Source organism: Coregonus lavaretus, assembly GCF_964263955.1.
Source record: "Coregonus lavaretus genome assembly, chromosome: 19".
NCBI classification, from domain to species: Eukaryota; Metazoa; Chordata; class Actinopteri; order Salmoniformes; family Salmonidae; genus Coregonus; species Coregonus lavaretus.
The window spans coordinates 16,666,707-16,678,950 of NC_140006.1; the positions used below are offsets into that span (position 1 = coordinate 16,666,707).

Genomic DNA, 12,244 nt, shown 5'->3' on the forward strand with positions numbered 1-12,244 from the left:
ATATTGTAAGAGCTTTCATTGTCTGCTTATATATGCCCCGTTTATTTATCCTACGATTCTGACTTGGTGTACAGGGGGAACACTGTAAGAACGGCCCATGTTCTGAATTCTGTCGCTGTACATTTCAAAAGTGCTGAAAAAATAGTTATATTGACTACGTCCGTCCTAGCTCGCTCATTAATGTCTTAATCGAAATTACGGATTGCCTTTTCTCCGCTCGTCGTCCCCTTATGCCATAGTTTGTACATCTCAATTGTCAGTAGAAACCACATTTGTTTAAGCAAGTCAGCCATATCAGCTATGTTTTTTTAAAGGCAGTAAATGAGGCTGAATGAACTGTTTCACTGCCAGACAAGGCTCCGCTGATAGCCAGGTGTAGCAGTGGTAAGGTGTTGGGACTGCTGTTGGGACTCTGCTTTGGGACAGCTTTATGTAGGGCCTAACAGTTTGTGGGTACCGTTTGTCACCGTTTTAGTGCAATTAATGTATTGTTTAGTGTTATGTTGTGTTTGCCCCACCAAGATTTACATGCTAAAATCACCACTGCCAACCACCAACCCAAGAACTCTACCACAGAGCTTCAACTCCAACTCACACAACAGTCTGAACACAATAGCTTTGACCTGAACTCCAAGTATTACTTTATTGGTTCTCTCACCTGCTAAATTGTCCTGTCCTTTCAGCCTTTACCTAATGCCCCTATTGCTGCACCTGGCATGTGCTTGTAGTGCTGCAACACTATTGGGCCATCCATAAAGACTATACACCTAAACGGTAGATCCATACATCAGACTACTGGCCTGCTGGTGTTCTCATTGACCAGGCCCTTCCCTTTTGGTTCCTGCCATATTCAAATCTCACGTACCTACTACAGTTATGTGTCCAAACATGCTTATGGTAATATAGATACAGTATGTCTCTTGAAGTTCACACAGACTGCTGTAGATGCATCATTATCATCAGAGAGAGATAAGCTACTGGACAAACTAACAATGTAAAATACATTAGTGTATAAATAAAGCAATGCCTAAAAATAGTTTATACTTTGCAAGGCAACTCTATGGTTTCTTTGTTTCATCACAAATGACTATGGTCCTCAATGTTACCGCTCAGCAGTGAAACACCTTATTGAGTGATATGCTGGGACAAAAACCTATAGTACTGCAACTTTCCAAGCAGAGTTGAGGATCACAGAACTCGACCAATAAAATGAGTTAACCTATCTAAATGACTGATTGACTGGTCAGTTTTGTATTTTCCCCACTAATGGTTACGGTTAGGATTGGGGGAGCAGAAGCTGATCCTAGATCTGTACCTAGGGGAAAACTTTACCCAAGAGCCCAGACACTCACCAACTCCGGCGCTGTTGAACATGGCAGGCAGCACCAGCAGGATGTGGTTGGGCCAGTATTTCCTGTAGTGGTGCATCTCATACTGCTTGACCACTAGGATGTGGAGGTGGGCGGTGCCCTCCATGGCGTGAAAGATGTTGAGAAGGCCGTGCTCCTGGCGCCCCGTGGTCGGGGTGAAGATGGGACTTTTCAACAGACTGGGGTCCTGGGATGGAAGAAGGAGAGCTATAGTTAAAGATGCATAGTGCAGCAGGCTAGGGTGCAGGTAGCCTGATCAAGCAGACTGACCGCTGAGCTGAGCTATGGCAAGATCAGGCTGGTTCCACTAGGCTATGGCCCAGGGCACCAGTAGCATCAAACAACTAAAGTGAGCAAACGAGAGACACATAAGTGCATAGTTCACTCTGTGTGTGACATGTGGTGTGAGTGTCTGTGTTGATTATGTGTTGCTTATGGTACGATTTCATTTCAGCAAATAGACTCAGCAAAAAAAGAAATGTCCTCTCACTGTCAACTGCGTTTATTTTCAGCAAACTTAACATGTGTAAATATTTGTATGAACATAAGAAGATTCAACAACTGAGGCATAAACTGAACAAGTTCCACAGACATGTGACTAACAGAAATTGAATAATGTGTCCCTGAACAAAGGGGGGGTCAAAATCAAAAGTAACAGTCAGTATCTGGGATGGCCACCAGCATTAAGTACTGCAGTGCATCTCCTCCTTATGGACTGCACCAGATTTGCACCAGATTTGCCAGGTCTTGCTGTGAGATGTTACCCCACTCTTCCACCAAGGCACCTGCAAGTTCCCGGACATTTCTGGGGGGGAATGGCCCTAGTCCTAGCCCTCACCCTCCGATCCAACAAGTCCCATACGTGCTCAATGGGATTGAGATCTGGGCTCTTTGCTGGCCATGGCAGAACACTGACATTCCTGTCTTGCAGGAAATCACGCACAGAACGAGCAGTATGGCTGGTGGCATTGTCATGCTGGAGGGTCATGTCAGGATGAGCCTGCAGGAAGGGCACCACATGAGGGAGGAGGATGTCTTGTAACGCACAGCGTTGAGATTGCCTGCAATGACAACAAGCTCAGTCCGATGATGCTGTGACACACCGCCCCAGACCATGACGGACCCTCCACCTCCAAATCGATCCCGCTCCAGAGTACAGGCCTCTGTGTAACGCTCATTCCTTCGACGATAAACGCGAATCCGACCATCACCACTGGTGAGACAAAACCACTACTCGTCAGTGAAGAGCACTTTTTGCCAGTCCTGTCTGGTCCAGTGACGGTGGGTTTGTGCCAATAGGCGACATTGTTGCTGGTGATGTCTGGTGAGGACCTGCCTTACAACAGGCCTACAAGCCCTCAGTCCAGCCTCTCTCAGCCTATTGCGGACAGTCTGAGCACTGATGGAGGGGTTGTGTGTTCCTGGTGTAACTCGGGCAGTTGTTGTTGCCATCCTGTACTTGTCCCGCAGGTGTGATGTTTGGATGTACCGATCCTGTGCAGGTGTTTTTACACGTGGTATGCCACTGCGAGGACGATCAGCTGTCCATCCTGTCTCCCTGTAGCGCTGTCTTAGGTGTCTCACAGTACGGACATTGCAATGTATTGCCCTGGCCACATCTGCAGTCCTCATGCCTCCTTGCAGCATGCCTAAGGCACGTTCACGCAGATGAGCAGGGACCCTGGGCATCTTTTTTTTGGTGTTTTTCAAAGTCAGTAGAAAAGCCTCTTTAGTGTCCTAAGTTTTCATAACTGTGACCTTAATTGCCTACCGTCTGTAAGCTGTTAGTGTCTTAACAACCGTTCCACAGGTGCATGTTCATTAAATGTTTATGGTTCATTGAACAAGCATGGGAAACAGTGTTTAAACCCTTTACAATGAAGATCTGTGAAGTTATTTAGATTTTTACGAATTATCTTTGAAAGACAGGGTCCTGAAAAAGGGATGTTTCTTTTTTTGCTGAGTTTAGAATGCACTACTGATTACAGAAGCTGAAGGATGAGAATATTTCTTGTCACTATTGATGATATTCATCTTGGGCACAACATTCTTAGAACTCGAGGGCAGTCTCAAGGTTTTCCCCAATCCCCACTGATTTCCCCCATCACCATTTACCTTAGCAGAGACGAGGGGCAGCCTCATGCTCTCCAGGTGGCTTCCCTGCTGGCTGAAGACAAAGTGCTTCTCCTTGGCCTTGGGGATGATGAAGTGAAGCTGAACCTCCTCTCCCAGCATGGAAGAGCAGAACGTGAAGGCGTGGAAGGTGCACTCTGACAGCTGAACACAAACACAACAACACACATGTACACTTCCAGCACAGACAGAGCTGCACCACTCAGCACACGGCTCAGCACAAAAGGCTGAACCGCTGAGCACACCAGTCTTTCTACAAGTTGGGCGGTCGTTTTTCTATAGGTTTAGAAATGGGGGAGAAGGGGGGTTGAGACCAAATGACACAGCAATAGTTGACGCAGGTGATCTGTTAGTTAAGCCAATAAATCAAGTTCTCCCTTGAGACAAATTATCTCTTCAGAATGACAAACAAAGCTACCTCTTCCTTCCCAGAGCCATATATTTAGATATAAATACTGTACATGGCTCTGTTCCCTCCCTGTGCACTCACCTGTGTGGCTGGGCTGGCTTCACAGTAATGGTGACACTGCTCACAATGGTGAAATGCATTGTGGGCTGCGAACATACTCAGCCGTATCGACACCGTTTCCCTCTTCACAGGCATTTTGCTCTCTCCTTCCAGTTTAGGATCTGCATGGACAAACATTACAGTTATACCCACATGCTATGAGACAAAGCTGTTTAAGATTCACACAGATGACAAATCAATATACATAGACAGTGATGCTTGAGGTAGAAGTTGCGGTAGAAGGTGCACCAATATCTGACCCTGAATCAGTGAAACAAAGGGAGCTTCCTCCTACAATGACAGGGACGTGAATAAGAGTTTATTTCTGCTGACCTTTCAAGCCCTTTTGCATCTTGTCAGTGTAAACAGCGCTGGCCCTTCTGAACTTAGGATCTCTGGGGAAGAGGTCGAAGGGCAGTTTGCGGATCTCCTCGATGTCTGGCCACTGGGTGCTGGCTGGGGGTGTGGCCTCGAACATATCCGTCATCACTAGAAAATAATAATACATCAACATACATTGACATTAGCTTCAGTTTCTAGACTAAGACATTATGAGAGAGAGAGAGAAACAGACAGATAAAGAACATATTAACTATAAGATCCTGCTCTCCTCACCTTCCTCCAGCTCCTCCTCTTCATCATACACATCCACCTCAAGCAGTCGAATCAACATGCGGAACAGGATGCGTAGAAACTGCAGGTAGGCACCTGTCTTCCCCACCTATCAGAAAGACAAAACAGAGTTATTCAACTGATTACAACCTATCTGTTTTTTACCACTGACACTCTTTGACATTGCATGCAGCCATTGCCACTCAATATGTGGTATCCATTCGAATACCGTCATTATACACAATTGCCTCTTAAGACTCCATACAACTAGGTCGATATTCTCTTGGTTGAATAGTGCTAGTTATCTCCAGGGCCTCACTTATCCCTCATAAGTGAGGAAAATTAATATCAGCATGCAGCTCTAGAATACGATGCATGGCTTATACAGTGGGGAAAAAAAGTATTTAGTCAGCCACCAATTGTGCAAGTTCTCCCACTTAAAAAGATGAGAGAGGCCTGCAATTTTCATCATAGGTACACGTCAACTATGACAGACAAAATGAGAAAAAAAATTCCAGAAAATCACATTGTAGGATTTTTAATGAATTTATTTGCAAATTATGGTGGAAAATAAGTATTTGGTCAATAACAAAAGTTTCTCAATACTTTGTTATATACCCTTTGTTGGCAATGACACAGGTCAAACGTTTTCTGTAAGTCTTCACAAGGTTTTCACACACTGTTGCTGGTATTTTGGCCCATTCCTCCATGCAGATCTCCTCTAGCCCTTGTGCTTTGCTGGAAAAAAATGACATCCATTATGTTACGGGTCAAATTGACCCGCACAGTTTAAACACACTCAAGACAGTCAAAGAATTAAGTAAAAACAGAAACAACTTTATTTTGTCTTATCAGACATTTCAGAAAGAAGAAATACAATACTTTTTATTTTTTTTAAACAATATTTAAGAACTATTTGTTAAACATATTTCCTTTCTCACAAACAAGATTTTTCAGTTTCCCCAAGTAGGTTTTTTCCCCCCCTATTGGTCCATATTATCCCTTCAGTCTTTCTCTCTACCTGTTGAACACAATGTGTGTGTGTGCTTTCTGCAGATGTATTTATTGCATTCTACACAAGTGGTGCTTGTTTTACTGTCTTGTCGAGGGGGGCAGAGCTGGCATCTTTTCCGTTTCTTGCCACTGCCTGTATCCACTGGATCCATTTCTGGTTGATTGGAGGCATGTGTTGATGGTCCAGCTTGAATTTTCTGGACGGCAGATGCAGCTGCTGTCGACCGAGGAGGCCGGACTCTCCTCTGGATCTTGGGAGTGATGAGAGCTTTGCCGAGCTCCTCTAGGAAAAGCCGGCGTCGGTACAATTTGCCACCATTCCATTGCTGGTTGATTTCAGTCCACAGGACATAGGCATTGTAAGCAGACACATCCACAATGTTGTAGAAAATCACCAAAGGCCAGCGGGCAGTCATGCGCTGACAACTATATGTTGCTGTGACTTTATCCAAATTGTCAACTCCTCCTTTGGTGGAATTGTAGTCCAGTATTATTTGTGGCTTGATGTCCTCTCTTGCACTCAGCGATGCATCTTTGTGCATTGTGCTCATTACAAGAACATTCTTGTTCTTCTTTGGGCAGTATGAAACAACAGTTGCATTTTCAGAGAAAGCAAATTTAGAGGAATGCACAGTTCTGCCCTGCATTTTCAGAAGCTCACTGGGAAGTTCAGGTTTGTTTTTTCTGATTGTTCCAACCATGGTCAGCTTTCTCTTCTGTAGTTCAACACCAAGGCGGTAGGATGTGAAGAAGTTGTCACACGTGATGTTATGACCTTGCAGCCCTCCACTCATGTCCAGCACCACCCGCATCCCCTGGTTTTTCTCAGGCACTCCGCCGGGTGGCTTCCCAGTGTAAACTTGCATATTCCATGCATAGCTTGATGTGGCATCACATGCTGCCCATATTTTGATGCCACATTTTGCAGGCTTGTTTGGCATATACTGTCTGAAGGGACAACGTCCTCTGAATGGAACAAGGCGTTCATCAACTGTAACATGAGGACTGGGATTGTACAGTAACGGTAGAATTTCCACCCATTTATCCCATACATCTCTGATTGCAGCTAGTTTGTCTCTTTCACGTCGACCCGGTCTGGTATCACGGTTATCAAAGCGAATCACCCGAGAAATTATGTGGAATTCTTGTAGAGACATTGTTGCCCGAAATATTGGCCTTCCATTCTCTTCATTCCACAGGCTGGCCGTTGCTTCTCCGTTTGACCGGTAGACTCCAGCTAATATGAGCAATCCAATGTATGCATGCAAGTCAATCCGATCCAGTGGCTTCCAGTTCTCTTGAAACACACGGCTCCCCTCCAAGTTGGTCATGTCCAGAACAATCTTCTCTATTGCTTGGGGTAAAAAGAGCTCAAAAGCTGATTGTATGTCATGGACTCGAGTGACAGCAAATCGTGTAGGTCCTGGAACCATTTTTATTACATTGGAAGCTGAGAGTCTACCTTGACCTCGTTGTGGTGACGGTGACCATTCAATATGACCATCTTTAGACTTCCATGTCTTCTCTTCTCTTGATGATGCTTGTTGCATGCTCTGTCTCTCATCTGATGTAGGGGATGGTACGGCAGACTCCTCCTCTGAATCCTCTTCAATGAAGACAAAATCTGGATCATCAACAGCATTGTCCTCTATCTCTGAAATATCCTCTGTCTCTGAAACCTCTTCTTCTTTTTCACTGTCACAGTCCAGAATTTGTGATAAGACTTCATTGATTGAAAATCTTTTGGAGCTCATTTTTGAGTGTCTGTGTCAGGGACCTGCTGCTCTCACACTGAGGAGAAGCTTGGGAAAGCCCTTTTTAACCCAAACACAATTCTAAAAGTGCAACCAGGACCAGTCAAAACAAAATAAATCAAAGACACTTTTTTGTTTTGCACCTGTGCAAATATATATACACATGAAAGCCTCCGGGTCAAAATGACCCACAACATCATGTTTGTATACAAAATGTACACAGACATTCCACAACACATCAGTGTGTCCACATTTTGCAGTTAGGTTCATGACCCTAAATGAGGAAAAGTCATGTAATTTCATGGCGAAAAAGAGTGGTTAACTAGTATTTTAGACAACGCAAAAGTGGAAACGGGTCAAATTGACCCACAACATAACAGGAGGGCTAGAGCAGTGATGTTTTGGGACTGTCGCTGGGCAACACGGACTTTCAACTCCCTCCAAAGATTTTCTATGGGGTTGAGATCTGGAGACTGGCTAGGCCACTCCAGGACCTTGAAATGCTTCTTACGAAGCCACTCCTTTGTTGCCCGGGCGGTGTGTTTGGGATCATTGTCATGCTGAAAGACCCAGCCACGTTTCATCTTCAATGCCCTTGCTGATGGAAGGAGGTTTTCACTCAAAATCTCACGATACATGGCCCCATTCATTCTTTCCTTTACACGGATCAGTCGTCCTGGTCCATTTGCAGAAAAACAGCCCCAAAGCATGATATTTCCACCCCCATGCTTCACAGTAGGTATGGTGTTCTTTGGATGCAACTCAGCATTCTTTGTCCTCCAAACACGACGAGTTGAGTTTTTACCAAAAAGTTATATTTTGGTTTCATCTGACCATATGACATTCTCCCAATCCTCTTCTGGATCATCCAAATGCACTCTAGCAAACTTCAGACGGGCCTGGACATGTACTGGCTTAAGCAGGGGGACATGTCTGCACTGCAGGATTTGAGTCCCTGGCGGCGTAGTGTGTTACTGATGGTAGGCTTTGTTACTTTGGTCCCAGCTCTCTGCAGGTCATTCACTAGGTCCCCCGTGTGGTTCTGGGATTTTTGCTCACCGTTCTTGTGATCATTTTGACCCCACGGGGTGAGATCTTGCGTGGAGCCCCAGATCGAGGGAGAATATCAGTGGTCTTGTATGTCTTCCATTTCCTAATAATTGCTCCCACAGTTGATTTCTTCAAACCAAGCTGCTTACCTATTGCAGATTCAGTCTTCCCAGCCTGGTGCAGGTCTACAATTTTGTTTCTGGTGTCCTTTGACAGCTCTTTGGTCTTGGCCATAGTGGAGTTTGGAGTGTGACTGTTTGAGGTTGTGGACAGGTGTCTTTTATACTGATAACAAGTTCAAACAGGTGCCATTAATACAGGTAACGAGTGGAGGACAGAGGAGCCTCTTAAAGAAGAAGTTACAGGTCTGTGAGAGCCAGAAATCTTGCTTGTTTGTAGGTGACCAAATACTTATTTTCCACCATAATTTGCAAATAAATTCATTAAAAATCCTACAATGTGATTTTCTGGATTTTTTTTCTCAATTTGTCTGTCATAGTTGACTTGTACCTATGATGAAAATTACAGGCCTCTCTCATCTTTTTAAGTGGGAGAACTTGCACAATTGGTGGCTGACTAAATACTTTTTTCCCCCACTGTAGGAAAGAAGCTGTCATTGATATAGACAAGAGGTGATATATAAATATCTGTATGGTCTCTAACCTGTGGGGGTCCGCTGAGCAGCAGGCGTCGTGGGTGTGGCCCCGGGGGGGCCTCGTGGTCGGCATGGTGCTGCCTGGCTACGGTCCACTGTCTGTAGAAGAGGCTCTGCTCTGACCCTTGTAAGTTAGGGGTGAAGAGGGGCCTCAGTGGGCTGCTCCAACCCACATCGGCGTGAGGCAGCAGGGAGAAGGAGCTCAGCTGGCTCCCTGATTCTCCTGCCAGGAGGTTGTAGGCCGCTCGCGACAGGATGACAGTCCGGGGAGAGACCCGAGGCGACTTGCTGCCGCGGCCGCATTGCGTAGACTGGCTGGGGTGCTGGGTCGAAGAGGAGGAGGGGGAGGAGGAAGAGGAGGAGGAGGAGCAGAAGGAGGGAGGGGCGTTGGAGGGGCGGGGGGTGGCACTGCCCAGGGAGTCACACTCCTGTTTGACCCGGCGGGGGGAGGATGAGGTCGTGCCCGGACCTGTCCCTTCTTCCATCATGATGCTGCCCGCCTTGCCTCCGGGGTGGCAGGAGGAGGGGGAAGGCTTCTGGGAGGAGTCAGGGATGTCAGAGGAGCTGACCCTGTTCTCTGCCAGAGAACCTGTGGAAGGGAGAGAGTTCAGACTCATAGAACAGTATTTCAAAATGATTTCATAAACACAACTGTAACACCATCACTACACAGTATCCTAAACCCTTTAAACAATCGTCTCGTCACCATTTCCTAAACATGTGGGGTCTCTTTTGTCCAGGTACCTACCGGAGCCTTTGGTAGCAACGCTGCCGTTGCTCTGGGGCCTCTCCAGGTCCATGTGCAGCTCTAGGTCTGGATCCTGGGGGCCGCTGGTCTTATCTGTCTCTGGGTCCCTGGGGGCCATGGACCTGCAGGGCTCCTTTACCAACCCCAGGGACACGTAGGAGCAGGCCAGACCCACCTCCTGCTCCAGGGCCGTACGCGTCAGGTAGCTGGAGTCGATCAGACGCAGGTCACAGTACTTCAGGGACCTAAGGGGGAAAGATATAAAGGTGAGGTGGGGGATTCATCGATTCTACAAAGTCAATCCAATAGAGGATGCACCTTCTATGGCTAGGTAGATATAGATGCTGTCATGTCAGTACTACCTTGGAAAGGTTTCTCCTAGAGGGTCTTTTCCAGTGAGGATGACAATGCAGGGAAGACCCTCCAGATCCTCATAGGTGTGAGGGACCCAGTCTTCACTTTCACAGCCCCGCCAGGCCTGCAGAAACAACACACAATTAGAAATGTTTAGGAGCCAAATGAAAACCAAGTTATTATGATCCTAATTTACCCAATTTCTCAGTCTTTGATGAAAGTGGGTGGGCCCTTGACATGAGGACATTTTTTTAAGACATCTTCAGGAAACCACTTCTTTCATAGAGAGAGTTGGTGTTAAAGGTCCAATGTTAAAGGTCAAATCATTTCTGGGTAACAATTAAGTGCCTTACTGTGATTGTTTTCAATTAAAAATGGTCCCAAAAAATATATATAGCTTCTTAGCAAAGAGCAATTTCTCAAGCAAGAATTTTGCTAGGACTGTCTGGGAGTGGGGAGGGGAAAATTGAAAACTATATGTTATTGGCAGAGAGGTTTGGAATTGTCTTTCTTATTGGGCTATTAACTAACTGATGTCTCCAGGCAGGCCAAAACTCCATCCCACCAAAACAGGCTGAAATTTCAGGCGGTCTTTTCAAACAGCTCTTTCACTAAAAGGGCATTATCATAGTTTTCACAATTCACAGTATTATTCCAACCTCATAGTGTGGAAATACATATAAAACACAGGAAAATCGCATTTTTGATTGCACTGGGCCTTTAAGATGTAAGAATAGGCAGATCCAAATTGGCCACCCTGCCCTCACGTCTCACCCTGAGTCGGTTAGCGAAGTGTCGTGGAAGGCTGAGCTCGGCGGCAGGGCTCCCCAGCAGCACGGCGAAGCAGAACTGAAGACCCAGCTTGTCCCTGACGTCCTCCAGGCGCTCCCGGGCCAGCATGGCCAGCTGCAGAGAGGGCACCCGGACCAGCAGCATGTGGCCCCGGCCCCTGGTCCCCTCCCGGCCCGGGGCACTGATCAGATCCTCCACCATGGCCAGGGTCTCTGGGGTGATGTGGTCCCGTAGTGAAGGTGAGGAGGTCAGAGCCATCATGGCTTCCGTGTACTGCTGGATCAACAGGTAGCTCCTGATCACCATGCTGTGTAGGTGGGGGTGTCTGCAACCGGGAGAGGAGAGGTGGTGGTGTTAGTTGTATTAAGGCAGGTTTGGTGTCCAGGTGAACTGGTTTAGCAGCTTTTTGGGGAGCTGGTCAAGCATGGGCTTTCTGACAATCCTGAAACGAAATTATCCATACATTTTGTAGCAATATGTTTGACTTTTATGACACAGAGTGTGTGAGAGAGAGGAAAAGAGGCCATGCCTATCAGCCTTAAACTTGTCCCTAAATCTCCTTAGGGTGTTTTCACACTTGGTCCCTTTCAGACAATTTTTGTGAACTCAGTGTGGTTCGCTTAATTTTTTGTGCAGTGTGAACACTCCAAACGAACTCAGACCCCTGAAGTAAACCGAACTGACACCATCTCGAAAGGTGGTCTGAGTTAGGTTTGCTTGAATTTCGCAGTCTAGTTCCCTTTTTTAGGGCAATGTGAACACAAAGCTCCCTAGGTTAGCTTGTCATTATTCCCGCACCACACACTAGACCCCTCAAACTCAACTTTGGACCTCGAAGCCAGTTCCACTGCATTTTTTAATGGTTCCTCTCTAATCAGGGACTGATTTAGACCTGGGACACCAGGTGTGTGCAATTAATTATCAGGTAGAACAGAAAATGAGCAGGCTTCGGACCTCGTAGTGTAAGAGTTGAGTAACCCTGCATTAGACTATTGCAACATTTCCCATGCCATAACCATGACATTGGTGCCACAAAAGAGAGAAGATGATGATGTGCAGGTTTGCGGAAAAAACATGTACTGTTTTTGGATATTGATTAGCGAGTTTTTAGTTCAAGATTATTTGTTTGCAATATGTGATCTTAAGGCTAAGAGAGCTTCATAAACTGTTAATTCGATTGTGGGGTTTGAATAGTGTGAGAAGACAACATATTTAGTGAGAATCACAACATAGGGTACAAAATCAATTCTAGCT

The 12,244-nt window shown here is 46.0% G+C and overlaps 1 protein-coding gene across 5 annotated transcripts in view; it reads right to left on the bottom strand.

Annotated features, from left to right (window-relative positions):
- The window catches only part of greb1l (GREB1 like retinoic acid receptor coactivator), a 96,544-nt gene that overhangs the window by 5,339 nt on the left and 78,961 nt on the right, over positions 1-12,244 (bottom strand). For all 5 annotated transcript variants that reach the window (XM_084183516.1, XM_084183518.1, XM_084183517.1 and 2 more), the window contains exons 20-28: positions 10,973-11,315; positions 10,207-10,322; positions 9,845-10,089; positions 9,105-9,685; positions 4,627-4,732; positions 4,345-4,500; positions 3,994-4,133; positions 3,486-3,647; positions 1,353-1,557 (exon numbers count right to left, since the gene is read on the bottom strand). In XM_084183516.1, coding sequence (XP_084039642.1) covers positions 1,353-1,557; positions 3,486-3,647; positions 3,994-4,133; positions 4,345-4,500; positions 4,627-4,732; positions 9,105-9,685; positions 9,845-10,089; positions 10,207-10,322; positions 10,973-11,315 — 2,054 coding nt within the window. The remainder of the gene's footprint in view (positions 1-1,352; positions 1,558-3,485; positions 3,648-3,993; positions 4,134-4,344; positions 4,501-4,626; positions 4,733-9,104; positions 9,686-9,844; positions 10,090-10,206; positions 10,323-10,972; positions 11,316-12,244) is intronic.